Source organism: Ammospiza caudacuta, chromosome Z (genome assembly GCF_027887145.1).
Source record: "Ammospiza caudacuta isolate bAmmCau1 chromosome Z, bAmmCau1.pri, whole genome shotgun sequence".
NCBI classification, from domain to species: domain Eukaryota; kingdom Metazoa; phylum Chordata; class Aves; order Passeriformes; family Passerellidae; genus Ammospiza; species Ammospiza caudacuta.
In genome coordinates, this window is record NC_080632.1 from 21,268,590 (window position 1) to 21,296,501 (window position 27,912).

At 39.3% G+C, this 27,912-nt stretch overlaps 1 protein-coding gene across 1 annotated transcript in view; it reads right to left on the minus strand.

Annotated features, from left to right (window-relative positions):
• The window catches only part of DGKQ (diacylglycerol kinase theta), an 89,092-nt gene that overhangs the window by 8,353 nt on the left and 52,827 nt on the right, over positions 1–27,912 (minus strand). The window contains exons 8-21 of the mRNA XM_058824380.1: positions 26,469–26,692; positions 25,552–25,642; positions 23,364–23,418; positions 22,152–22,213; positions 21,736–21,886; positions 20,922–20,960; positions 19,129–19,244; positions 11,307–11,458; positions 9,779–9,927; positions 9,003–9,184; positions 7,427–7,527; positions 3,076–3,222; positions 1,796–1,907; positions 227–379 (exon numbers count right to left, since the gene is read on the minus strand). Coding sequence (XP_058680363.1) covers positions 227–379; positions 1,796–1,907; positions 3,076–3,222; positions 7,427–7,527; positions 9,003–9,184; positions 9,779–9,927; positions 11,307–11,458; positions 19,129–19,244; positions 20,922–20,960; positions 21,736–21,886; positions 22,152–22,213; positions 23,364–23,418; positions 25,552–25,642; positions 26,469–26,692 — 1,734 coding nt within the window. The remainder of the gene's footprint in view (positions 1–226; positions 380–1,795; positions 1,908–3,075; positions 3,223–7,426; positions 7,528–9,002; positions 9,185–9,778; positions 9,928–11,306; positions 11,459–19,128; positions 19,245–20,921; positions 20,961–21,735; positions 21,887–22,151; positions 22,214–23,363; positions 23,419–25,551; positions 25,643–26,468; positions 26,693–27,912) is intronic.

Below are 27,912 nucleotides of genomic sequence, written 5' to 3' on the forward strand. Positions count from 1 at the left end.
CACTAGGCCAAAGCTCAGGGACTATTTTTTTAAACATGAGCATCATCTGAGCCACTGGAGAGAGCCTTCAAACTGTGCTCGTTAGAAATTGTCGTGTCAGTTACCACGTAGTGCTAAGCAGCTCCTTTAGGGTTCAGCATGAGAACACAGACAAGCAAGATAATATGGTAACATCCAGTGCAGGAGGAACAAAGTCAAATGGCTAAGAGAAACCCACACCCAGTACCTTTGGTCCTGCAGCAGAAATTATAATCTGGCCAGGGGCCTGAATCCAGGGCTCTCCATCAACTTGAACTGGAATTGGCTTTAGGAGCGTTACACGGAAATATGAGCCTTGAGCTATGCGGATTCCTGATCGAAAACCACCTTGGACTTGACCCTGTTAGGGAGTAAAAGCCAGGATATCAATCACCCCAAGTAACAAGAAGTACAAATACTAGCTGCAATTAAACTGGGTGGATATTATTTTATTCTCACCTGACATTTAAAGTTTCAGCTAAAAAACTGCTTAGGCAAAACTAGGATACCTTTACTGCCCCAGCATTAATTATTTCAGCTAGTCCAGGAAGGAGAACTCCCCTGCAGGCTGCAGGAGGCAAAACAACTCCCAAAGCAAAGCTGTTTGTATACGAAGGTTGGCCAAGGAGCATACACTCACAAAGGTCTTGTTTGCTTTGGTTTCCCCCTCCATAACACAGTGAATACTTCTAAAAACACCTAATTATACACACAGACTTTGGCACATGTGAAATTCCAAAGTCTAAAAGCAGTTTATTAATCAGAGAAAGTTCTTCCAAACTCAACTCCAAATGTGGGAGTAAAAACCTTAATATCACAAATCCAAAGCACAGGTTTGTTAACATTTATACTCCAAAGCTGCTTCTACTTTCACAAAAGATTTAAGGATCTCTACCAAAACAACTCTTTAGTGTATTTTAGAAGATCTAAATTACAAAATAAAGCTGACCAACACTAAAGATTAAGCTCCACAAAATTTAAGCACCCACGTTTCCATTTTTGGCAGTTTTATGGATTAGTTATCTCTAGCTACCTGACCACATATACTTTTTCAGCAGCAGATTTCTTTAAACAGTGGTAAGATATGAAGACAAAAATAACCTACCATCCCACAGGAGTGCATTACTAATAGCAAATCATTGTAAAAACATGTAATACATGAAAGAATTAAAAAAGTATTCCATAAGTTGAGTCATAATATTCTTTGCGGGAACAGCATACCACCTGCTTGATGTAGCATTCAAATCAAGAGCATCAAGTATCATATTCTCAGTGACAGGTGTTGGAAAGCCTGTGGCAGATAATTATAAAACAACCTGTCTTGATGGAATCTCCACTGTGATTGTGATGAAGTATAACAAAACTTTTCACAAATACACTAGGTGAAGGGTACGTGTTTTTGTAGTATTATAATAAAATCTTGTTTTCATCCCATGAACCATTCCATGTGGACACCATGATACCTATTATGAGAAAGCCAGTGCATTCCATAATACAGACATATATTTGTATTTTATATATACACATATATTGCAGAATATATATATATATACATATACGCACATACGTATGTTTCTCTACTTGGTTCAGAGTCTAGTTAAGTCATGAAGCATAAAAATCCCCATGGATTTTTAACAAGTTCTCAATTGCTACTACTTGTTCTTACCCAACCTTAAGAAAGAGGCATAACGGCACTTTCAATGCGCTGCTTGTCACAGAAATGAGCCTGTCCCATAAAATGCATGTTTCTCCTGAGCTGACTGGGATGCCAACTCACCATGTGCACGACGCCAGTCACACCAACCACCTCCAGCAGGCCGTCATCGATGCGAGGCTTCTCAAAGCGGTTGTCACTTTCAGAGCCCCAGAGGTCGGCCCCAGAGCCCCAGCTGTGTGGAGAGCACACCTGTGACCACCTGGGCTCTGCCCCAGGCACGCTCCCTGGTGCCCTGCTAAAGGTGGCTGGTTTCATAGCCTTCAAAAGCTACACACTCTGCTCCCCCACCAGCTGGAGGGAGCAGTTTTCCTGCATTGTAAAAGCAGGGGTCCTTTTTCTAAAATCTGGAAGAATTTTTATCAGATCTTTTAGTAGTAAAAGAAGCGAAGTAAATAGTTTCAGTTGGAAAGCAAAGGTGTAAATAGGAAGAAGGTAACTCTGTAGAGTTTTAGATTGCTGGGAAATACAGGAAATACAGCTAAACTAACCCTTAATTTTCAAGACTAAAGAACTTAACATAGCTCTTAATGGTCTTGACAACATTCACAGAAGTTACTGAAGAGAAACTAAAGCTAAAACAATTATCAAGATTTCATTCTTGTACCTGGCCAAAAGCACCTGTAGTTAGGCAGATATTCATGCACTTCAGTCCTCTGAAATGCTTCTGACAATTTAAACCATCTGCTTTTTGTGCAGTACTGGCCCTTCCCACTCAAATCACTTGCTTATTGTTTAGGCATATGAACTACTCATCACTTAATTGGGATCTTTTCTTCTCCACAGCTCTCATGTGCAATGTGTATTTGTGTACATGTAAAAAGGAGTATTTGAATAAAACATTTTCAGACTGAAATGCAAAGAGATGCAGGTTGTTTAAGACAAGACAGTACTTGAAAAAATAATAGTATGGCAGGATTAATTACCTGCTGGTTTTGTGCAAATAGAAAACCTACCTCAATCAACATCACATCTAAGGAAGCCAGATCTCCTGTGGAATTACACAACAGTTACTCTAGCTCCCTGCAGGTGTCAAGGAAGCACTCACAGACCTGTAAAGGTATCTGAACTGTGGTCTTCCATGGCTACCCAGGTAGCATCGCACACTTCATGTATATTGACCAGTTGCCTGTAGGACCTGGGCAGTGTCTTACAGTGAAATCCTGGCCTTCACTGCAGGAACTGCTTAGGTACCCAGTCCCCAACATGTCAGAAAGTGTGTGCAGGCTGATGGTCATTGATCCTGTTACCTAGCCATTTGGGATTTGATGCTCAAATACCGAGCAGCAATTCTACACACACATTCCTGCATGCTCACAAAGGATCCTTCCTCTTATTTTTACCTGGGTATATTAATAAAGATGAGTCCTTCTATACTTGGTAACTCCACCTCGTGCTGGTCCACTTGCAGCTTTATGTCCTTGTGCAGGTTTCTAGTGTGGCTTATCTTCTGCAGCCCAACTTTCACATAAACTCCCTTGTTGTGAAACCTAGGAGCAGACAAGGATCTTGTAACTAAAAGATAAGGCCAAGCATAGCACTCTTCCCTGTATGTATACCACTACTGTCCTCTAGCGGGTATATTTAAAGAGTTTTTCAATTAAAACCCATTTCAAATTCTTCTAGCTTTACTGCATAAAAACAAAGCATAAACCATGAACTGCTGCTTTACATACCTTTACTTAAGGGATTATTCTGCTGTTGAGGCATGTGCAGATTGTGAAATTTTATTACAGAAAAATGGTCCCTTCTTGAAGCATTGCCTGAATACAATGCCTCTTTGAAATGTAAACTCCTAGGCTGGAAGATTACATTTTTGATTAAGACTTAGAGGTCATCATGACCAATTTTAAATGGTTTTCTCAAGCAATACTACAATACTTATGGCAAAAAAAAAAAAATTGAAAATCTTTGCTTTATACATTCCTAATTAATTTGAAATATACTTAGCTTCAGAAACTTAAAACAGGCTTAGTAATCTCAACTTGTAACAGAGCTCTAACATCTCTAATTTTAGAATAAAAAAGATGAGGAAGATTTTTATGGCATCCCTAGAAATGGCAAAATATTTTAAGAATAACATAAACAAAAGATAATCAAACACACAGACTATTTTCTTCTATAATGGAAACCTTTGGATACATGGCCTTCAGGGCAACCTTTACATAAAAAGCATAAATTTCCATTATTTTACCCTACTAGTAAATGGTTGTTGTTGGAATTCATCTCTGCAAAATCTCTCCAGCATTACATCTAAATACTGTAGACATTAAAGTGGGGAAGACAGCCAATGCAGGTTACACCCAAATCTTCAGACAGAGACTTACTTTTCAGTTATCTTAAATTATTACATTGCAAATGATTAGTCCTATGTCCTAACAGTTTAAAATAGCACCAAATTAAAGGTACTTCAGGTAACACCATTTAACATACACTTCTGCTCCATGCAAGATGTGTCTATGCTAAGACAGCTTTTGTCTAATTTGGATAGAACTGAAAAATGCTGGAATATCAGTAGGAAAAACAACACTTGCAATATCCCCAAGAAGTATTTATTTCTCTTGCATGAAGAAGGAAGCCTTCAGAAACTGAAAGAATACTTCACAGTGCCCTAACTGCAGAACAGTTGCATATGTCTTTAAAAAAGTACAAAGCTGCATTAAATTGCGCAAAATATTCTCCCAAACCTTGCATTTAGGAAACTGCTTGCCATGGCAATCTCCTGCCATTTTGGATGGTACAAGTAAGATGTGATCTCTTCTGCAGGATGCAATCCTAAAGACTGCTCCAGGATACCCTGGGAGTGACTTGGATGAAGACCAGATGCCTCCTCAGCAAGTTCACTGACAACACAAAGCTGGGAGAACTGGTTGATATCCCAGAGAGCTCTGCAGCCATTCAGAGAGACCTTGACAGGCTGGAGAGATGGGCAGAGAGAAAAAATCTGAAATTCAACAAAGAGCAAAGGGAGAGTCCTGCATCTAGGAGAAATAATCCCATGAACCAGCACGGGCTGGGGGCAATCTGCTGGAGGGCAGCTCTGAGGAGAAAGACCTGGGTGTCCTGGTCCATGTGTCCTGTCCATGTCCTGAACCACAAGCTGTCCATGTCCATGTGTCCTGGGGGCCAAGAGGCCAACTGGATTCTGGGTGCAGTAGGAAGAGCATAACCTGCAGGTCAAAAGAGGTGATCCTACCCCTCTGCTCAGCCCTGGTGAGGTACATCTTCAGTCTGTGTCCCATTTTGGGCTCCTCAGTACAAGAGAGACATGGAGCTCCTGGATTGTGTCCAGTGAAGGGCAACAAAGATTATTAAGGGACTGGAGCATCTCTTTAACCAGGAAAGGCTGAGGGAGTTGGGCCTGCTCAGCATCAAGAAGAGAGGAAACCTTATCAATGTCTGTAAGTCTCTGAAGGGACAGTATCAAGAAGGCAGAGCCAGGCAACAAGCAAAGGTAAGAGGCAATGAGCAGAAACTGATGCACAGTTCAACCTGAACATGAGGAACAATTTCTTTACTTTTCTTTGCAATTTCTAACTGAGCACTGGAACAGATTGTCCAGAGAAGGTGTGGAGTCTCCCTCACTGGAGATATTCAAGAAGCATCTGGAATACAATTCTGTGCCAAGTGCTCTGGGATGACCCTGCTTGAGCAGGGAGGTTGGAGAAGATGACCACTGTAATCTCTTCCAACCTGACCCACTCTGTGATTCTGTGTATGAAGGCAGATGCCCTGTCATTAAATTTTACACTGTGAAGAAAACTTACATAGTTTGGCATTCACCAATGCAAAGACGATCACTGTCACAATAGACACTATTTTTATCTGCCCTGCAATGCAAGATCAGTGTTGAATTCCTGCAGGGGTGTTACCACTACACTTGGAGCTGCTAGCTAAAGGTAAGCAGTCCAGAGCATAAAAAGAGACTCTTCTGAGTGAGGCCAGAGAGCACACAGCTTTTGGGACATGTATCAGTTTAAGGTCTTGCTTCAGAAGAGCACTCAATCCTGTATTTCTTCCAAGGACTACCTGCAATTTCTGTTGCGACAACCGAAAACTTCCTGTTCTGCACTCAAGAGTAGCGAGCTTGCCTGCCAGCAACTGTGGCATTTTGCATTAAGTAGATACCATTTTTAGTGAATTTACTAGAAATATTAAAAAAAAAAACCTATCTAATATTACTGACAAGAGTGTGCACTTGCTTATGACGGAGAAGCATAAATTCAACTATTTTAGCAGTCATTTTCACAGGCAGTCAAAGGTAAATATCATGTGTCAGCACGGTTAGCATGCACAAGCTTTTGGCATCTGCAAAAATGTACCTCAATTCCTTATTTCATGTTTCCTTTACAGAAGTATATAGTCCTTTAGATTTGGGGGGAAAAAAATTAATTCTCTTCTTTCCCACAAGTCGTTCAAGTCACTCTGCAAGAATGATACCAAGACATTGTCCACTGCACTATGGATGCTGCACACTGGGAAATGACTGAGATGAAGACAAGGATGAAAAGCACACAGGGCAATAGCAATCAAAGTACATCCCTTAAATGCAGTGGCAATAAGAAGAGGATGCATATTTTGAAATGCTGCAGCTTTGCAAATATGGAGTAGTATATTTTGAAGAAAGAATGAACATAACTTGTACATTATATTAACTGCACAAGTCCATCTAGGAAAGTTTCTCCTACTAGAATGGACACTGCTGCACACAAACTTGTTAACTGACTTTACTACCTGAGATGCTTTCAGTCAAGTATTGAAAATGCAAACCAGTGGCTCATAGCAACTTATGTGCCAGGAGCCACCTATATTTACATCAACAACTGTATTAGTCAGTTTTTAAGAAAAGCACCATGAGCAATACCTGTAATGACAGGCAGAACACTACAAGACAGGTTGGATTACACATCATTGCACTCATAACTGGTCAGAGAATATTTTTAATAGTTACGGTTTGAACACTGCATAGTTGTAACTGGCTGTTGTAACTCTGACAACCAAGAGACAATTTAGAAGGCATTTAATCACAAACACAGATGACAGCAAACAAAACCGGTTTCTATAAGGAATTACTGATTAATAACACAGATATGATTTCTTTTGCTCATCAATTTCAGCAACTGTGGGAAGGAGAAAAAGTCCCATTACTGGTTGATGTGCATGCCAGAGAGGAGGAAGGTCTCGTCAATACATTTTTAACAACATTCTCACTTGATATATCGAGAGTTTTTTATGCTTACATGCAGGTGCTGCAACAGCACTAGGCAAAACAAAAAAAGGTACAGTAGAAGTTCTGAACACTTCTGAACAATGCTTATTGCTCATGTAGCAGCACTGCCTTCACTCTTGCTAAAGGCTTTGAGCAAGAGATACTTCCGCTATCTCAAAATTTCACTAAACTCAATAATGCAGTTATTGGCAACTAAAAATGCTGAATAACAATGACATGGCTTCCAAAAACTGCTTTGTTGCTCTCTCAGTAGAGGAAAAAAACCCCAAACCATACCCAAATCAACAAAACAAAGGAACTTTGTGTCTATGAGTTCCTGGCTAGCTTAATTCCTCCTTGTCCCAGCTATGCCACAAGCAATATTAGTGGATACCTGTAGCATTTAAGATTATCATTTGCAGTGTAAATTCGAAGTAATGCAATACCACAAAATTGACCTTCATACCTAGTTGCCCCAGGATTACCTGCTATTAAATTTCCCTGGTTCTTCTTCTCTAGCGTGATGAAAGTCCAAGCTCAACTCTGCATCAATGCCAAGACCACAGTAATTGTTCATCTGTACAATCTGACCAAAAGGAAAAAAAAAAGCTATCATTTCCTGCTTACATTTATAAATGAAAAGTGAAGACGTTCCAAAGTTTTTCAACAAAAGCAAGCTTTGCAGATGATTCTTCCAAGTCACTTGCATCTTGACAGATTCTGGAAAACATTTTCCAGAAACACTGCACTAAAAATAAAGCTGCATGAACAACTGTTGACATGCTTAGTCATTATTTCCAAAGTATCAGAAACTTCAAAATTTAATATTTTAATTAAAAGTAACAGGCATAATAAGGCAGAAATAAAAGCAAATGCAGAAATAAAACCAACTCAACCTCTCAAAGCAATTCTATGCAATAACTCCACAAGCTGCTGAACACTAATGCCACTATTATTTTTGGCATCAGCCATGGATTTATATTACATCATTGGGAAGACAATCTTACTTACTTTGGAAGGTAACCAGCTTACACCAGATGAATGAACAACTTGACTTCATCTACTCAGCTGCGTTTTAACTAGCTCCCTATATGCCAACCTCAAGTTTCTACAGATTTCGACCATTTCTTCCATTAAGTCTTTCTCTGCATGCCAGTTCATTCCATAACATCGTAGGCCTTACTCTCCCACCCTTCCTTTTAAAAAGCAGACGGAGAAAAAAAGCCCCTGTCTCCACTAAGTGAAAAATAGCTGGAACCTGAGCATCTTAAATCCTCCAACTGACTCATAATGCCTAGGATTTTCCAGTGACCAGACTAAAATCTTGGACAATTGCTACCATTGTTACGATTTCCTGCCTTTTTTTTTTTTTTTGCAAGCCCCTTGTCCATTTCTTCCTTTCTTCTGAAAAGAGACAGAACCAGGATTCACATAGAGCTCCAAAGTCACCATTTACAGTTAACAGTTTTATTTTCCTAAAGAGAAACAAGTTCATATGAACCAAGTGACAGTAACTTTCACTCAAAACAAAAAAAAAAAAAAGCAAAAAAAAAAAAAGCAAGATGGCACATATACAGACACACAACAGCAGTAAGATGATGGAAGTATTTACTTCCTGTATATGCTAGCAACTCCTAGTAATTTCTTAAACTGTGAAAGAGAAGATGAGAGTGACTCTTGTAGAAGGGAATGTTTTTTGGTTGACACTCCAGTTTTACAAGTGTTTTGGCATTTCTTCCCAAGCCTTTTCTTATTTGAGAAATAATTTTTTTCCAGCTGAAGCAGATAGGAGTGCCATCGTCATGTGAATCTTTTAATTAATCCTCTATCAGATGCTTTTTGCTAAACAGTGACAAAAGATGCTCTGCAGTCAACGAGCCCTGCCAGAACCGAAACACTAGGTCCAGAGGTGTGCTGTATTCAGTAAGAAATAGCCCAGTAAGGCCCAAGCACAAAGACAAGTGAGCAGTAAAAATTAAACTATACTAATTCCCATCCTCTTTGTGATTTTCACTAGAGCAACAGTTCCTAAGAATCACACCCAAACAGTGCCCAGCTCACCTTGGGAGGCTCAGGTTCCGCAATGCCATTTTCTGCTCCTTCAGCTGGCTCTTCTGCATCCAAAAGGATAGTCCAGCGATCCATAAGAACATCATCTGCCTCATCCACAGAAACCAAAATGGAGTATGGGTCCTCCCCACTGTAGCCAGCTCCCCAGCGCAAGACTCTCCCCAAGTCATTACCTGGGCAACAGTGAAGAATACCAAAAGGTGACTGCGTTTCACAATCAGTGCATCAGCCCAGTTTTACAAATCACACTGCACTAAGGTGCTCCAATCAAGTCACACAACTCATTAATTTAGAAGGAAAAGTTAACTAGCACCAAAAAAAAAAAAAAAAAACCACCTAAGCTGTATTGTGTTTGCACATGTGCTTACCACTGCATACAGACACACTGAAGCATTTGCACAAAAAGTAGTAGGAAAAAAAACCTGTTGTGGAGTTGAGGCACTAGGGAGCAAGTGAGCTTGTTGTCTACAGCAACGGCTGATGCACCTGTGGTTATCAGGAGGAGGATATTTTGCCCTCCCAACTCCTGCCCACTTGCCCACACACATATCAACACTCCTGCTGCTTGTTTCTCCTGATGCTGTTTTTCTGGAAGCATGACTCACTTCTTTGAAAAGCTGATAGATACCGTGTTTTACTTTCCAGCACCAGCCAGAACTCAATCTCATGGCATCTCAGCTGCAAAACCGAGTCCTGTGTCAGACTGATAAAGATAAAACCTTCCAGAGGGTTCTGCGCTCAGCTTCTGTTCTTGCTGTGATTCTCACCTGTTCCTAAAGGTAGGATGGCAACTGAGGGCTCTGAGCACACCAGCTTGTGCCTGATCTCCTCGAGGGCACCAAGGACCCAGCCGACGGTGCCGTCCCCTCCGCACACCAGCACTCGGAAGGAGGGCACTTTGGAGAACGTGTGAAACCTCCATTGTGAAGCGAAGCACGGGGAAAAGAAAAGTTACAATGGAATATAGGAAATGCAAAGTCCCAATATGCTATTTAAAATAACACAGTATTACTGGATTTCTGCCTATGCCCCTTTACCATCAGTTTCTGGATCAAATTCAGCAAAATGAATAGAAAAATATGAAGTTGTAGATAAAGATGATTTTAAAAAGAGTGAAAAACCATATTCCTCTAAAATTCTTCACAGACAGAACTAAAGGGTTAATCACTTCCTTTTTCAAGGGCACAGAGACCTGACTAGTCGTAATTTCAATGTGAACATCTGTAACTCTCTAAATCCTGGGGGGGATGTGGATTATGGGTGGTGTTTTTGTACTTAGTCATAGGTATCACAGTACATTTTCTTCTTAATAGTACTGTTTTCCTGGTGATACTTACCTTTTGTGGCTTTTCATCCTACATACCAACATATCATGGAAAAGAATTGTTATTTCCCATTGCACAAGAAGCAATGAACAAATAAGAGCATTTTGCCATAAAGCTACAGAAAGATTCCAAAGCCAAAACAAAATGAACTGGTTACTGAAGTTGCAGCTTGAAGTGCATTAAAAAGAAAACAGAATTATACAGCTCTGACAGAAAAATTAGTTTGTGTATCTTGTTTATCTTGTCTCCTACATAAGCTGCATTTTTCCCACAAAGCTTTTGTTCTGAAGATCTTGTCATGCCAAGTTTTTTGTTAAATAGTAGTGAAGGAATGAGCAATAGGCTACAGCTTTCAGTTTTATGAAGCTGTAACAAAGTGGGGTTCATTAAATCAAGTCATCAGTTCCTGTCTTCCTACAAGCACATTATGTTCTGTTCCTTGTAGAAATGTTGCAGCTGTGATCAGGCAAACCCTGTTAATTCTGCAACTGTGGCCAAGTTTCAAGAGTCAAAATAGAAAATTTTGTTATACTTTCCTAGTAGTTCCCATGAAACATCAGAAAAAATAAAAGCAAAAATCCACCCTCATCAGGAAATGTTACATTTCTCTTTCCATCTCCATTCAATTATAAAATCTATTTATTTTCAATAATTATTAAATATGTGCTACTGTAAAGTGCATATGACTTTTCCAGGGCCAGACTGTGCTAGATTTGACAGAAGCAAATACAGCAGGAACTACTCTATTCTCTTTTCTTTAGATAATCCTAAAGTTTAAATATGTTCTCACAGTAAGAGCAGTCAGAAGGAAATGATCCACTGCCCTGATCTTCAGGCACAGAACAGAAGAAATTTAGATCTTCAAAATAAGTGAATGAACCTTTTTAAAAATAACAGAACAATGTAAATAATAAAAAAAAACCAACAAAAACCACCACCAACAACAACAAAAAACCCCAGGATGACTTACCCAGGCAGTGGGCCTCCATTGGTAAGTTCAAAGACTTGATGTGGGTTCAACAACTTTCTAAAACTGTACAGCAGATCCCGACCTTTTAGACCACCACTTTTTGGATTCACAAATACAAGAAGAGGGCAACAATTCTGTGGTATCTTGGAAGCCTGAAAGAAGACAAGAAAAAGGATAAGTCAATGCCATGAAAAGGCAGGAAAATCATACTGTGTCTCAGAAATATTACCTAATGCTTCCTTGATGCCTACTAAAAATTCCAGATTCTATAAATGAAAAGATTCAAGGTCCAGCCAATGGACAGGTTAGCTGCTGATCTTACTTCCCTAGGAATTTAAGGCTCCTTAACTGATTCCAAGTACACATTTCAGCCCAACATTAGAAATAAAGGCATTTTAAGTAGCCCTTCCTATGCATTTTCAGTAAACAGCCTGGCCAAAGAACTGTGAGGGATAAGAGTTCTGTACAATTAAAACAGTTTCCTTGAAAAGCAAGAACTTCTCCCCAAACCAACTGAAAAACCTTTCTTTAGTTTTGTGGTTGACTTAGAATGCATGTCAATTTACAAGGACAAAGCATTTAAAAATGAAGATGTTTGGGACAGATGGTGGTGTACTTCTGCCTATGAAATTAGAAGCTGAAAGCTTTTAAAAATATGTAAGCTAAGCTTTTCCATCATGAGGATTTACTCAGGGGTGCCAGTATCTTATGACTTACTGAAGCTGTTGCTGAAAGGACCATCAAAGCCTCCAGAAACTGCAAAGGAAGCCACTGGACATGGCAGAGGTGTGATTTCCTGGGGCACTGCATGGACTGCATAGGAGCAATATCTGCAGCCTCACTGGAGGTCAAAATTTCCAGCCAACAGATGCACCTTGGGACTAGTGCTCACCCAGCCTGTCCACCCATAAATAGTTCTGTAAAATGATTTCTAACTAGTTCTAGAAAGATTAGAAATCACCAGCACACCTTTCATCCATCCTGCCACAAGGCTGGGGTGCAGGTACATGGCAGCAAAGTCCACTGGACATTTCAACAAATGCACCTCTAAACAGAAACATTTGCCATGGTCCCTAAGTTGTGGTAATTGTTATTTACAAATTGGACAGCATTCAGGGAACAGCAATTTGTCATGCAGCTGACCGGATGGATTCAGGGAACAGAACAACAGTGCTAAATATAAGTCAATTTAGACAAGAATGATTCAGGGGTCGGTGAGGCAGCAGCATGACTGCAGCGTGCAAGCATGTGGAGAGATACCAACAGCTACAGACGGGAGGAGGCGGCACCCAGAAAGCCTTTCAGCTGCTGCCTGTGAGCATCCACCAGAGACCATGATCTGAGGCGAACAACAGAGAAATCGGGTCAAATTTATGAGTTATATTTGTAGGGATGAAAAATGGAGTCCGACATTGAGACACCCCACACCTGTGACCTGATTTAGGCACTTTACAAACGATTGTTTGGGTCTTCACAGTACTTGGGAGATTTCTTCTCATTTTCTGTTCTTAGAATAGCTGGGTGCTAATCCTCTACAAGTCACACCCTGCCAGATGTGTCAAGATGCTGACAAACATATAAAAATCTTTCTCCTCTAACACGGTCTGCATGAGAAATGTGCTCTGTCATCCAGTGCGACTCATCTCTTGATAAAGACAAAACACATTGAGAAGAGGAACACTAAGCAGGTATAAAAGCTGGTGAAGCAGGCACACACTGATCCCTTCTTTACTCATCCTTCAGATTCTACAAGACATTCACTTTTTCAAACTTTATCTGTTTTCTTGAAAAACAAATGAGCCAAACAAGGGCTGTTTTGGGGGACAAACAGCCAAAAGAACCTCATGCTTTACTTTACTGGAAAGGTTCCACTGCAGACAAAAGAAGTAGGTTGATGATAAAGAGGCTGAAAGCTGTACACACAGCTCTCTCCAAAGGGACCACCTTCATGCTAGACTGACAACTGAAGTCAAAACACCTTTGGCCTTTACATTCAGGCCTTATTGGAAAGGGGAAACAATTACTCAAAGCATGCCCAACACATAATAAGGGTAATATATTCATTTCTGTTAAGCACATGGAAAGGATATTTGTAGGCAGCAAAGGAAGTCTATGGAACATAATGCATGCCACTGTCACAAAAGGTATTAAGTCAACAGCTCAAAGATCCATGCATCCCAAAGAGACAAGTGGATTTCATCCCCTTGAGCCATTCAAGCATTAATGGAAGAGTAAGCAGAGATCTGGTGTTTTCAGAAGCAAAGGCCATCTTGTTACTCTGTCAGTTCCTGTACCATCATCTGCCACATCCCACTTAGAATTGTCTTTTGATAATCACAGAATCATCAAGCTTGGAAGACAACTTTAGGATCATCAAGTCCAACCTCCCACCCAGCACTGCCATTATAACACCTAAACCACTCAACCGCATCACCATCGGATCCAAATGCCTCTTAAACACCAGCAGGAATGGTGACCTTCCTGGGCAACCTATTCCAATGCCTTACCATCCAGACAGTGATAATTTTTCCCCCCTAATATCTAACCTGAATCTACTGTATCTCAGAGGCCATTTCCTCCTGTCCTCTCACTGCAGGCCCAGCAGGAGAGACTGACTCCCAGCTCACTGCACCCTCCCTTCAGGGAGTTTTAGAGAGCAATGGCGTCAGCCCTGAGCCTCCTCTTCAGGACACTAAACAATCCCAGCTCCCTCAGCTAGTTCTCATAAGACATGTTTTCTGGTCCTTTCATGAGCCTTGTTCCCTTCTCTGGACACACACCAGCACATCAATGTCCTTTTTGAAGTGAGGGCCCCAGAACTGGACACAGCACACAAGGTGTGGCCTCACCAGTGCTGGGTACAGGGGAACAATCACTGCCCTGGTCCTGCTGGCCACACTATTGCTGATACAGGCCAGGATGCCAAGAAGGCCACCTGGGCACACTCCTGACTCATGTTCAGCCAGATATTGACCAGCATCCCCAGCATCCCCTTTGGTGCTGGGATGCTTTCCAGCCACTCTACCCAGCCTGTAGTGCTGTATGGGGTTAAATCCCATTAATAACAGAAGGCAGAGCACTCTGAAAGGAAACAGCATCTCCCATGGGGTAACAGAGCACATTGTTCCTTTCCAGCACTCCTTGTCCAGCTTTCACTCTACCCTACCCTCTCTCCTGTCCACTTCCCATTTCTTCCTCTTCAGAGCTTTTTAAATACATAAATTTATCTCCAGCCATTTCAATTTTCTGAACAAAACTAGCAACCTGAAATCTCAGGCTTGGTATAATGCCTGGAAACTTGTGAGGTTTAAAAAAAAGGGGGCTAACAGTGTAATAAAGAAAGAAACCACGAAGTTCTGCAGCTCGAAGTGACAAAAACTTTTTCAAAGAAGAGCAAAGAAACCAGCACAGCTCTGGAGTCTAACCAATACCTTACCTGAATGTAAGAAAATTTGATTATCTTCTCGTCTTCAGGAAATCAGTTTCTAAAATTACTGGTTTGGGACATTTAGAAGTGACATGCTGAACACATGTTTTATATTACTTGCTTTTAGAGGCAAGCTCTAATACACTGGGTTTAAAACCAAGTAACTGAAATAATTCAAAGGCAACATAAGGGAATCACAACTATTTCTGAAACATGGTACACTCTAAGGCATTCAAAAGCACAGCTCTGTTTTGTAAAGTTGTCTAAGATCTTACCCAAGTAACATAAATTCTTGCAAATATGTATTTACTGTAAATTGCCAACTATATTTCTTATCAAGTGTCAATACTATACCTAAAAACCCCCAAACCAGTTAAATATACACCCTGAATGCTACTAAGATTCACAAGCAGCTACAGAAAATGCCTGAAGCTAATAAAAAATCTGTATGTAGTGTAAAGTTAATAGTCCTACTACAAACTCACCTTTGTTAAGGTAACTTCCAATGTGAATTCTTAACTAAACCCATTTAGATGCAGCCATCCAGAATAAAAAGATGATTTCAAGAAAGTGCTTGTCCTTACAGTGAACTTGCTTCCCATCACAACTCTTCATTAAGCGTAAAGGAGTAAGAAACATTGCTAAATCCCCAGATAACAGCCAGCTTTTAAGAAAACAATTATTTTTGGTAAGAATTAAAAACTCTTAACAGTTTGTACAGTAGTGCAGGGTGCTGTGCCTTCTCAAGAGCACACTCTTTGTTACAATCACAGACAGCCACAAGGGTAGCACTTTAATGCTGCTAAATTTTTAAAAGTTCTTTAATAAAGCCCCACTGGAGACAGAGGAGTGAGTTTGTTACTGGGCAGAAGAGAGTATGTGACTCACAGCCTGAGGACACCCTTCCCCCTTTAGCCCTGGCTTCAGTGCTGTGCTTGAGGAGTGAAATCTGCAGAAGGGTTTTGTGTTGGCTGGCATTCAGGAAGGAATTTATTGCTCCTTTCTTACAGACAGCTGAAGGAGGCTGCATGACTTAGACACTCTGACAATCACTGTGAATTGCTTAATTTGTCAGGAGTAGCACAACACGGCTTTAAACTGGGGCAAGATGTTTATTATCCATGCTAATCCCCTTCCCATTGACTGTACCGTGTAATCACATCTCACAACAAAGCAGAACAAGGTGTTCTGTGCCACCAGCCCTACCAGTGTGACAACCACAGCACATCTTCCCGTGCAGTGGGCTGTCTCCAGGAACTGCAGATATCTCTGACAAGTAGAATTCAACACTGGCAAATGCCTGCCAGCAGCATCTTCCATGTGCAAGGACTCACAATGCCTCAAACACAAGTTTTCTCCACCCTGGCCAGAAAGGACCCACTATCTGATGAGAAATTATGTGCAAGGTGTCACAACACTACTGGAGCAACAGCTGGGTCAACCCATAAGGCTTTTCTTTATTTTTTGGCATATAGCAGAAATGGAAGAATCACAGAATCATAAAAGTTGGAAAAACACTTGTAACATCATCAATTCCAACCTTTGACTGAATACCACTTGTTGACTAGACCGCAGCACTAAGTGCCATGTCCAATCACTTCCTGAACACCTCCAGGGATTGGGGACCCCACTGCTTCCCGGGGCACTCCATTCCAATCCTTGAAAACCCTTCCAGCAAAAGGTAGAAAAGCTGACAACCCTTTCAGAAGGGTGAAAAGCAGCCACTCATGTTTCGGCTAAAATGCTCATTTAACTAGGATACTTTTAAGATGTAAATATTTTTGTGAGGATTTAGTAGAATGAATGAAATGGAAAGTTTCATCTATTTGGGAACCTTCTACACATTTTCCTGCTACTCTTAACAAATATAAATGCAGTATATCAGAGGGCACTCCACTAGCAAAAGGCATTCCTGATAAAGCCACAATAACCTGTGGTGATTTTGGCCTCAAACAACTTCTGCTGACTTCCTTGCTTGCCTGTGCTGCAAAAGAAGTTCTGTTAAATTAGTTCTGAATTGAAAAATTTAGTCTTGCAATGTCTTTCACCTTGAATTGATACCAAAGAGTGAAACCAAACTGTCCCCAAAGTTCCTTACACACAGCAGCTAAACAGGTTTATAATTACTGCACTTTTTTTTTTTTCACACTCCAGTGGAGAGAGTATTTTCATTTATTTGAATACTGTGAAATGAAAAAGTGTTTGATTAAATTCCTAAAGGCCTGAAACAGCAGAACAGATCAACACATCTGATAACACTAACTGTTTGACTTTCTAATAAGCAGCTTATGCAAACTGATTCCTTGCTCAGACTTCTCAGTAATGGGAATCAGAGGGTGAATTGCCTCGGGTAGACCTGAGCATGCCAGAATTGAACCATGCCTCCTCCTTATGTCAGACACTGAGTAAGCAAATCTCACCTCAGAAAAATAAGACTAGCAACCTGCTATCCACCAATACTTCTGTGCTTTTACCAATTTTTAAGAAGGGATATTTTGGTTTGTTGTTTTTTTGTTGGTTGGGTTTTTCTTTAATTTAACTGGCAATTTGGAAAAATTATTAGCCCTTCATTCCCAATTTCTCTGTATTTCACTCACAAAAGAAATGTCAAACATAGTGTAAATTTAGTATTGTCTCAGTTCCTGTGCATTTCCTGGTACTGTGTTTAAATCAATACACATATAAACAAAGACTAATATTATCATAGGCTAAAAAGATAGTCTGGGCTGGAAAGTACTGCGGGAGATCATCTAGTTCAACTGCTACCCAAAGTAAAGATGGTGATCAGCCATTAGTCTGCCCTGGGTAATAAGTAAATGGCATAAGCTGGGTGGACAATCATACAAAAAATAACACTTGAAATATCATTTAAATTAACTCTTGGCTCTTTTCAGTGAGATGACCAAATATAAACAACACATGCTGAAATGGAAACACAATATTTGTGCTGGTGTACAGCCCCTCTCTCCTGCTTATGTATTAGAAATTAATTGCTAGCAGTCCCCTGAACTGGAGTTTCTAAAAAATATCTTGCATCAGATAAGAGATAGCAATGTCCACATTCTCCTGGCATCAAGAAGTTCTCTTCAAACATATCCAGTGTCAGAAAAACAGACATATGTAATCAACAGAGTGGAGTATGTTCAACTTCACACTGCAGACAACAATTATAGGCTCATAATGGATTTGCCTAAAATACACGTAAAATGGCTATCCAAAAATACATCCTGATTTCTGTTTCTCACAATACGCAATCTGAAAACTAGTCTGGACAAGGGGGCCTTGATTTCTAAGAACTTCACAGAATGTAATTCCTATACACACATAGGAATAAGGCTCTCAGTTTTTTAGGAGGGGGTGTAACTTTTGATTTTCCCAGCTGCATGTGAGCACTACCACTAGTATCTACCCATACAAAAACCATAATTTTGCCTTCAGAAAGTCTTGACAAGTGTAGGACTCATTTTAAACAGTGAAAGCAGGTATGCGAATAAGCAACTATGGCCATTGAACTTGATACCCTCCTATATAAAGCTATTTCATAATTCCCACTAGAAGTGTAATTTTTTTGGCCTTCCGTGATGTTCCAAAAAGTCAAACCAGGACTCACACTTTGCTTGCCATAATGCAGTTCCAAAAAGATAGTAATTACAAGATACTTTCTGCTGAGGTGTTGTGTAACTACGGCAACGCTCTTTTTTGGACAGAACCTACATAATCCTGGTTAAAAATATCACTTCACTCAGTTAATCATTTTCCTCTTCTCACATTGACTCACTTTATTAACATGAAACCTATTATTAAACAAACTCGTTCACATGAAAGTGATTAGTAACAACAAGAATAAATCAGAATCAGGCCTGAATTTGTGAAAGGACTCTCGCACTAAGTCTTTTGGAAGACTATGTTCTTCTGAGATCCTCAAGGGGTAAACAAGGTCAAACTGCCTCTGCTACAGAATGGGGGAAATGAAGATAATATCACTGTGAAAATAAGCAGAAGTGTTTTACCTCACAGTTAATGAGGAAACAACATTTAGCTCCCATACCAAAATCTGTAAGCATTTTAAGACATACCAGCTGAAACTGAAACCTCATTTAATATTTTGATCGTTGAAAGAAACAAAGAGAATTTGTCTTCCTCTTCTTTACAGTTGTACAGTTAGGCAGCTGTAGATTGACAGCTGAACAATATCAGGACAAATTACTTATCTCACTGAATATATCATATACATGAAGTACAGGCTCTGAAGTTGGTTGGCTTTTTTGGTCACACTACTTATAGTATGGCCTATTTGAATAAAACATATTTTGATTTAGTTCTAGCAGAAAGAGTTTTAAGGCAGTAGTTTTTTTTCTTTTAAAGACATTTTTTAAATTCAAACCTGTCTCTTACCATAACTGCAGGAATCACCACAGCATTCAGTGGCTTGTCATTGACAACAGTATCTTTAACTAGCATATATATTCTTTCAGCTTCAGCAAAACATGAAATTTGGAGTACAACAGCACCTGTAAAGACGCATCAGAAATACTTTTAAAGAAATACTTTTAATATTTTCTATTATTATTATTGTTAAAAAATAAGACTCATATTACAGCAAAAGTTTACTCAGTTTACTGAGGCCATTATTCAGCAAAACTTATTCTGTAGTCATTTGTTATCAGCTGAATTGTATTGTTATGTTTTCAAACCTTCCTTCCTACCCTCAGATTTTTGTAAAAGCAAAGCAACTTGAAGACAAGAACTGCAGCACAGAACTAATGCATATTTAAAGATTTCCTTTGAGCTTCAGGGGTAGGGCCTATTTGCACACTCTTCATCATTACCAACATTCTGTTGTCATCGTGTACAAGTGACAGAGGTATCAGGTTTCATTTAGTATCCAATTATTAAAAATCCACTAGTTCTATTCATTAGCAATATCTCAGTAAGAATTACTGCAAGCAAATATTTGGGCTGATAATCAAGTTTAGATCTTTATGTTCACTTAGGTTCTGAATGGAGAAGCTGGGTAAGAAGGGAAGACAAAAGAGAAAAGACAAAATAAATACTGACAAGTTAGTGTAAAGTAAGATATTTGGTGAGGAGGAAAACGGCAGGAAGACAAAAATGCAAAATGGACAGTACATGAGATGTAGGCTGGTAACATAACCTGGCTGTGACAAAATGGGAGAGTTAGGAAGTTATGAGAACCACAAAAATACAATCATAAGAAGAAAGTGGCAATAAAAATCACATACAAGCAGAAACATCTAAAAAGCATATGCATGTAAATTTGGTATAATGATGCTGTGACATGGGACGAGTATCACAAAATCAAGTATTCACCACTGACAAATATGGAAAGGAGAAGGTACATCTGAAAGCTTTACAGCTTTTCCTATGCAAAGATCAAAATCAATCAGTATCAATTAGTCATGTGGAGACAGCAAATAACCCAAAGGAAGCACACATCAGTCTTCAAAAGCATGCTATAGAAAGATCCATTTAGCAGACATGTGGAAGATAAGCCTGCCAAAGGATGTGAAACATCTCAACTATAGACACCTAAATATAGAGAAGAAAAAATTCCACACTTTAAATTTTTACCAAATGCCGATCTCCACCTGACCACTGCACTAAAGCTGCCCAGAGCCACTGCTGCTCCAGCTGTCAGAAGCCTCATGGCTTCTCCGATCTTGCTGAAATAAAATTCATACACCAAAAGCAAAGAAACAGCTCAAAGGATGAATGTATTTATTTTCTTCAACTTTCAGCCATTGAACTCTAGCTCTTAACACTGCTAGGAAACAGCGACTATGAAACAGTCCCACTGAGTCCAAAAGCAGCACCAAATTTTAGTACTCTCAAAGTCAAAGAGATTAAAAATCCTTCACTTGGACAATTTTTAACAGTTCTGTTGTGTTAGATTATTCAGTTGAAGTGCAACTTCAAAACTAATTTTTATAACTAATTTATAATATTACTGCCTTCTGGTACACAAGGCATGCAGCCAACCTTTTAACTTTTTTTTAATAAGGTAACACTAATCCACTGCTCTTCATAAATACAATGTGTTGCATTTTACCTGAAGGGCTTTTTGCTTATGCATTAAGATTAACATACTCTGAGCTTCCAGCCTCTAGTATTAGACTGCAGTTTTGAATATAGACATTGTTTGCAAGACCAAGAATTTTAATGCTTACCTTGTGCTTGATAAACATGACTCACAGATACTACATTTGCTGCAAAGGGTAAAAATATAAACACATAAAACCTTGGGTACATTTAGAGTAAATATTTAAAGTATTTTAAAAAGTTACATAAATATAACATAAATAAATATTAAAAGTTATACAAATACAGGGATAACCTCCAGCCAACACTTTTCCTCTCATGTTTACTTTGCAAGTAAGAACAGCTAAACTGATTTTCATAAAAGGTGACTAAGAATTCTTTCTGGCATTTCAAGTTTAATTCCTCTTGAAGTGACATAAAAGCAAATTGGGAAAAATGCTTTGTTTCCTGCAACAAAAAAATATGACACATTCCTGACATTGTTTATAGAAAGTATTGGTTTAAGGAGTATTATTATGAAAATTCAATTGCACTTCTTTGAAAAAGAAAAATAATTTTTTTTCCCTGAGTGTTTTTTCATATGTGTGCGCACACACTGCTCATACTTCTCCATGACGGGGCACAGAGCTCATGACTAACATGGAGAACAGCCCAGACAAAAACTGTCAGAGGCTAAAAAAGGCAAGAGATATTCTGTACACAGTTTAAGGTATGTGTAATTCTTCTAAAAAGTGATGCCTTTTCATACAAACATAACAAAAAGAAAAAAGAAAAGGTGTAGTCACTTATAACTAGAGTAACATAATTATTATTCTGTACTGTGTGCATGTTAAAATTATTAAAAAAGCCCATGTGAGAGTAAAAGGCAGAATGATTTTTTAAAATCAGGCCAGAAGAGGTTAGAATTATATTGATGCTATTAAAGTTTTTCTGTTTACTTACTTTTGATAGCTAATTCTTCCTTGAGAATATTTGTGTATTCTTCAGGGGAAAGCTGAGGTGGAAGGCCGCCAACAAATAAATTTACTTGTACAATGGATTTACTGTTTTCCACAATGTAAAATCTTGTTTGATTCATCTGACGTATTGAAGTCTACCAAAATAAAGGAAAATAAATGATATGACAGTTGGCAAAAAGACACTGTGAGACAAAATCCAAAATAGTTCTGCACTTAGCAATCATGTCCTCTATGCCTAGAGAATGTCAGGAACAGAAACAAAACTTCAGTTCAAACACTTAGCTTCTCTACCCTTGAGCCTGCTTAGGGGGTAACCAATTACTCACATTTTCTGTAAGAAAGGGGACTCCATACTTGCTAAAACAAAAAAAAAAAATCGTGTTTCTTTTTCAGATTTACCTTTCTTATGTCCTTGAGTCTGTTAAGAATTGGTTCCTGGTTGTCCAAGACCATGCGCTGAACTGCAGAGGGCAAAAACATTTATCATGTTAGAAAGCATGTAAATTATTATCAGGCTCAATTACACAAAAACAAAAAGAAGAAAAATTAGGGGAAAAGTAGAGCTCGGCATACAACTAATTTTCTCACAAAGGACCGCGCAGACATGAGCTACATCTTATCCAACAATAAAAACACATAGGTGCTTGGAACAATTTGACTTTTTCCAGAGTTCTTAAATACCACCCTCCTTTAAAAAGGGCAGAAACAGTCTGAACCCCTCAAAAGACAAGCAGTACTTTGGTAATAATCTAACAGTTTGACATAAGACTTCCAAACTATTTCCTAACAAGTACAACAAAAACCAACTTATGTGTTTTACCAAAATATTAAAACAATTGTTTTAATCAACAATTAAAACAATTCTAACAACTTCCAGTGAATGTAAGGTAGCAAATGATCCTTTAAAACAGAGCACCAGAAACCAACCAAGGTTATGACATTCACAAAGCTACAACAGCCTTATGAAACAACTTCCCAATAATGCCTGCAAATAAAGCAAAGCATCAAGACAGTATTTGAACTACCAAGATATTTATTCAGCTGTGGCCAGAACATTAGGCTACTTCAAGGTCTTTATTTGTCCATGCAGCCTTACAAATACCGAAGCACAAAGGTATGTTAACTTGGAGAACACCAGCCTAGCTCGTGCAGGATCACAAAACACTTGAGCAATGCTAGAACTGCAGATTTCTATTCTTCCTAACACACAAACATATTTCTTGGACTCTCTTAGGGCTCAAACTTACTCTTCTTCAGGGGCTGTGTCAGGAGGAAAGAAGCCATTTGAACTTTAGAATTAATCTTTAATAAATAACTGCAATTAAGAAAATTATGTCAGTTAAACATAGTTCCTCAAAATAGGGCAAAAGTATCAATACCCACCAGAAACTACAAATGAGTTTTTAAGTAATAATGAAGAGGAACCTTATTCCCACAGGACACACAGGACTGAAAAGAATCAGCATCACTTCTGATTAAGTATTTCAACATCACCATGAAGTTTATTCTCATTTGTGTTTTTTACTGCAGAACACGAACTCTGACTGTTAGAATGGGGGGAAAAAACTCACAGATATCAGATGTGTCTTTGGCCAGTGCTCCTTCACTTACCTTGCTTACTGCCCATAAGCACTTCCACCAATTTGAAATTCTGGAGGCACTCAGTCTGCCAAAAGATACAGCACGTAAATGCAGCTTCTGACTGACATCGTTTTGCCAGATGTTACATTATTGTATGTCATATCTTGTCCATAGTGCATAACACAGCCCAGAAAATTAAGCATTTAAAAAAAATTAAATCTTTTAAAATCAACCATGATTTTCTTCCTCCAACCAACTCCTTCCAAGACAGAAATAATCTTTATTTTACACACTCATAGCATCATGCTCCCACACTCCTAAAAACACTGGCATTCTCACAGCCACATTGTGAAGGGACCCCTGTACAGCACAGTTAATCCCATTCCTGCTTCAGCAATGAGCAGCTAGCTCATCTGGAGTATTTCCTGAGTGTTCTTCCAGAGGAAGCATGCAGGACTGGCAATGAGCCTGCTCTTGGAGAAGACTGCCCAGGAGGAAGCTTGGCAAAAGCAGGCTTGACCATTCCCCACCTCCTGGGACACTCCAGCTCTGATGGAACAAAAGTTCTTCTCCAAGCTATTGCCAGGGACCACTCAAATCCCTTTTGCAGCTGGACCAGAAGAGCTGGCACAGCCAAGAGCTTTCCCATTTACAACAATAACTGAAACCCTGTGAACATACAACATTCAGGACTGAAGGACATTCAGAGGAAGGGTTTCAAATTTTGGCCTTGAGACTCAAGAGACAAATGATCTTGCTCTATGTGTCACAAATTAACATGACACATAAAGCAAGATGCGGCTGTTAAAAGCCTCAACTCCCTACATGTGCTTTGCCTGATATTTGAGAAAAGCAACTTGGAGCACAAGCAAATTCTGGATATTAAAAAGAGATTTCCTGTATGTGCATGTTTATACAGAGAAACAAGTAGAGCATTTCAAAATTACCACTACTGGAGATATTTCAATTGAGCCAAAGAATAAAGTCTCTTACAGCATATATCTAGCTGCCCAATACACAGGTGTGAAGATTTTTCCCTAATGGAATTTCCAACTATACTGTTTGACAGCTGCTTTTTTTCAGATGAGGCAAAACTTTGGACATGGTTGCTGCTATTTTGTTAAAAGGTCCAGAGCACTTGAGGAAATGGACTGACAACAAATCCTGGAAGTATCCTGCAGGCAAAACAAGCTGCATGCTTTACACAACTAGATACACCCAGACAGATGTATGATCATCACTAACTGCAGAGAGCTAGTCACAAGCATGTTCTTATGTGCCCTGTGAATAACCACAAAGGGCAGCAGTCACTCTCTGTGACTGTGCTGTGCCCTGGAGCAGTGGAACTGTGCTGATCTGCTGGTGTGCTCACAAGCCCCAGGTGCTGACTAAAATGTGCACGCTACAGCTTTGTGTCTCCACACTGGGGAGGTTGGGCCTGCCAATGGCTTGGCATGCTAGCAAAGTCTACTAACATGTTTCCTGAAAGTCATGCAGTTTTGGCACCAACCCTAAGAAGGACAGGCAGATTGAAAAGAGATTATCTTTCAAGGAAAGCATCTACAAGATTACGAGATGTATCTAGAATTTTCCAGTGATGTGGGAAGCAATCCAGACAGTAAAGAACGTGGGTGCCATTTCAACCTTGAGTCCTTCCTTGCATCCCTTGGGGGCTACAGAGATGCTGCTTGCCACATTAGGAAGAAAATTTCTGCAGTGCTCTTTAATGTTTTTATAAATTGTCTGGATGAAGAAATCAAATGCATTGTGAGTTTCGTGAAGATACTAAGCTAGAAGGAACTGTGGACACCCTCAAAGGTAGGGGACCCTTATGGGGAGATGTGGATGCGCCAGAGAACTGGGCAATCACCAACCATATGAAATTTTTAGCAAGAGCTACTGCCAGATTCTCAAGCTGGGACGGGGTAATCCTGGTTAAAAATACAAACTGGGGGACGAGAGCTGCAGAGCAGCCCTGTAGAATAAGACCTCAGAGATTGGGTCAGTGGCAAGTTTAACATGAGTCAGCAGTGCCTACCTACTCTGAAGATTGTGTTAAACTTTTAGCAGCACATCGGTCAAAAAAGATCATCTACCAAACGCTAAAAACATTTGTAATAACTGCAAATTAAGGGGCTGTAAATTTTCTGAAGAGAAAAATACATACTTTCAGGATCACTCAGGTGGTGTATGGATGTGATTAAGATCTTTCACTTACCTGCCTTCCAAGTAATGGGAGCACTTCTTTGATCACAGACTGCACAGTGCTATCCTTATTTACTCGTAGAGAAACATATGCCATTCCCACCCTAAGGAGAAAAATACTTATTTTAGGATCTATCCCATGTGTACCTTTTTAAACTAAGTGTAGCTTTTTCTCAAACATATTTGCATTAGTTGAATAAAGTTGTTCACTGAGACTCATGGCAGATGTGGTATCAGCGCCACAGACAAGAAAACACTTTCATCTCAAGGACCAGCTAATTACAATTGTAGCACTAAAGATTAGCTTCTCCCTAATCACAAAGATAAGCTGCCAGTTTTTAATAAAACTTGTCAATGCAGTTACAACAGCAAAATAAACACATGGTTAAATTTTATCCCCCAAGTCTTCAGAAATTAGCAGGTCCAGACCATTTTATTTCCCCTACTAAACATGCTTAAAGTTCATACTGTCTCAGTGGTAAATTGTATAGCTGTTGGGTTTTTTTGATTGTTTTTTTAAAATATAATTTCTTCTTCCTCATCTCACATGGGAAGTTGCACTGTAGTTCTTCCTACATCACATTTCTTCAAAAAAATCCACTAATTTTTCAAGTGATGCGTATGTTATCATTTGTTTGCAGATGTAGTAAATGTAAAGTTGCATCTTTCTAACCAAACACATAATAAGAGAACTGCACAAGTTCCACTGTATGTTCCACACATGTAAAGAAACCCAAGGGTTTCCAACCATGGAAATGAATGTTATGCACACTACCTATTCAGAAAAATGAACACAAGAATCCTGAAATAGAGAAAGAAACTGCACTCTCTGTTCTGCAGCTTCAATAATTACAGCCAAGAGGGTTAGACTACACAGGACAAATGTAGTCAAAGCACAATAACCTTGTGATCAAGAAGGAAAATACTCACTTTAGCCAGGCAGGATAAATTCTGATCACTTCTTCATCCTTTGGTTTGGCCCTGATGATCCAGGCTTCAGGAACAGATTCTCGGAATACTGAGCCCAAGTTGCTGTCCTCTGCAGCATCATTTCTGTTGATAACATCATCAGAGAGCAGCACCTGCTGTGTAAAGGTCTGAAGCTCATACTCCTGCTGGTCATCATTTATGTAGTACGCCCTCAAAGCAGCCTCCTAAAACACAGCAAGATAAATTAACATTTACTTGAAAAGACACCATTAATACCAATACAGCCATAGATATTATAAATACCCGATTTATGAAATGAAAATTGAATGCATGTTCTAACCTCAGAGGAGTGTATACATGGCAATGGCAAAAAAATCAAAACAAGAGTGAAGTTTTGAAAACAAATTTCAGTTAACATGAAAAAAGAAAGCTTGAGATATCCATGTATTTGAACACAATCATTTTTGGCAAGTAAAATAGTCATTTTAAGACCAAAGGTAAAAATCCAGGTCAAATAAATCTACATTCATGCATGTAAAATTTAGTCCACAAGGAAAATGATAAATTACACTTGATTGAACACAACTCTGCCTATTCAGTCTTCTTGCACTAAGGGATGCCAAAAATTAGTGAGCGTCTCAGCCACAACCCATACACCTGTGAAGAGGCAAGGGAAGGGCTGTCTTTGCAAGATGCACACAGAAATTTTACACCTACAATGGGCCCATGCCTGCAGCACCTCTGCTAGCACAGATGCTGCAGTCAATACAGCTCACTTGTAAGAACTTCTATTCTTCTTCTCTGGTATTAAAAGTGCCAGCCTGGTAAAATGTGCTTGAAAGGCAAGTAGCACTCCTAAATAAAAGTGCTTTCAGTCCTGTACATAGTTTTTTCTTAAAGATCTTTGACATGCAGAACACTACAAACCTTTTGCAAAACTCCAGTTGATTTTGAGCAAAGTATCAAGATAAAAAAATCCTAATGATCTTTAGAGCTTTATATTGTCAAAATTCTGATGTAGTCCATTCTTCAGACTTCTTTGCCAAGTCTGTATGACTCTGAGACCTCACCATGCACAATTTTATTGTGAACCACCCTGTTCCCCCTCTGGGATTTTTCTCTCACAGCATGGGGTCTCTGCCTAGCCCAGTAAATAAAGATCAGTACAGCACACTTGATTTAGTACGAAGTAATTTTTCCATCCCAGATGGAACACTGGAAAAGCTCGAGAGGGGCCAGTATGTGATCAATAATTGATTATTTTCACAACCAAGGGATGGAAATAACTATAATAAGCTTTAGTGTTCAAAGCTGATTAACTCAAGTGCAATATTGGTGACTGTCCAGGATAAATACCAAACCTCTACTACAGAAAAGGAGCAAGATCTAAAGAGCTGGTTATCCTGTATTGCTTGTATCAGTAAAATCAGGCTTCAGACTAACA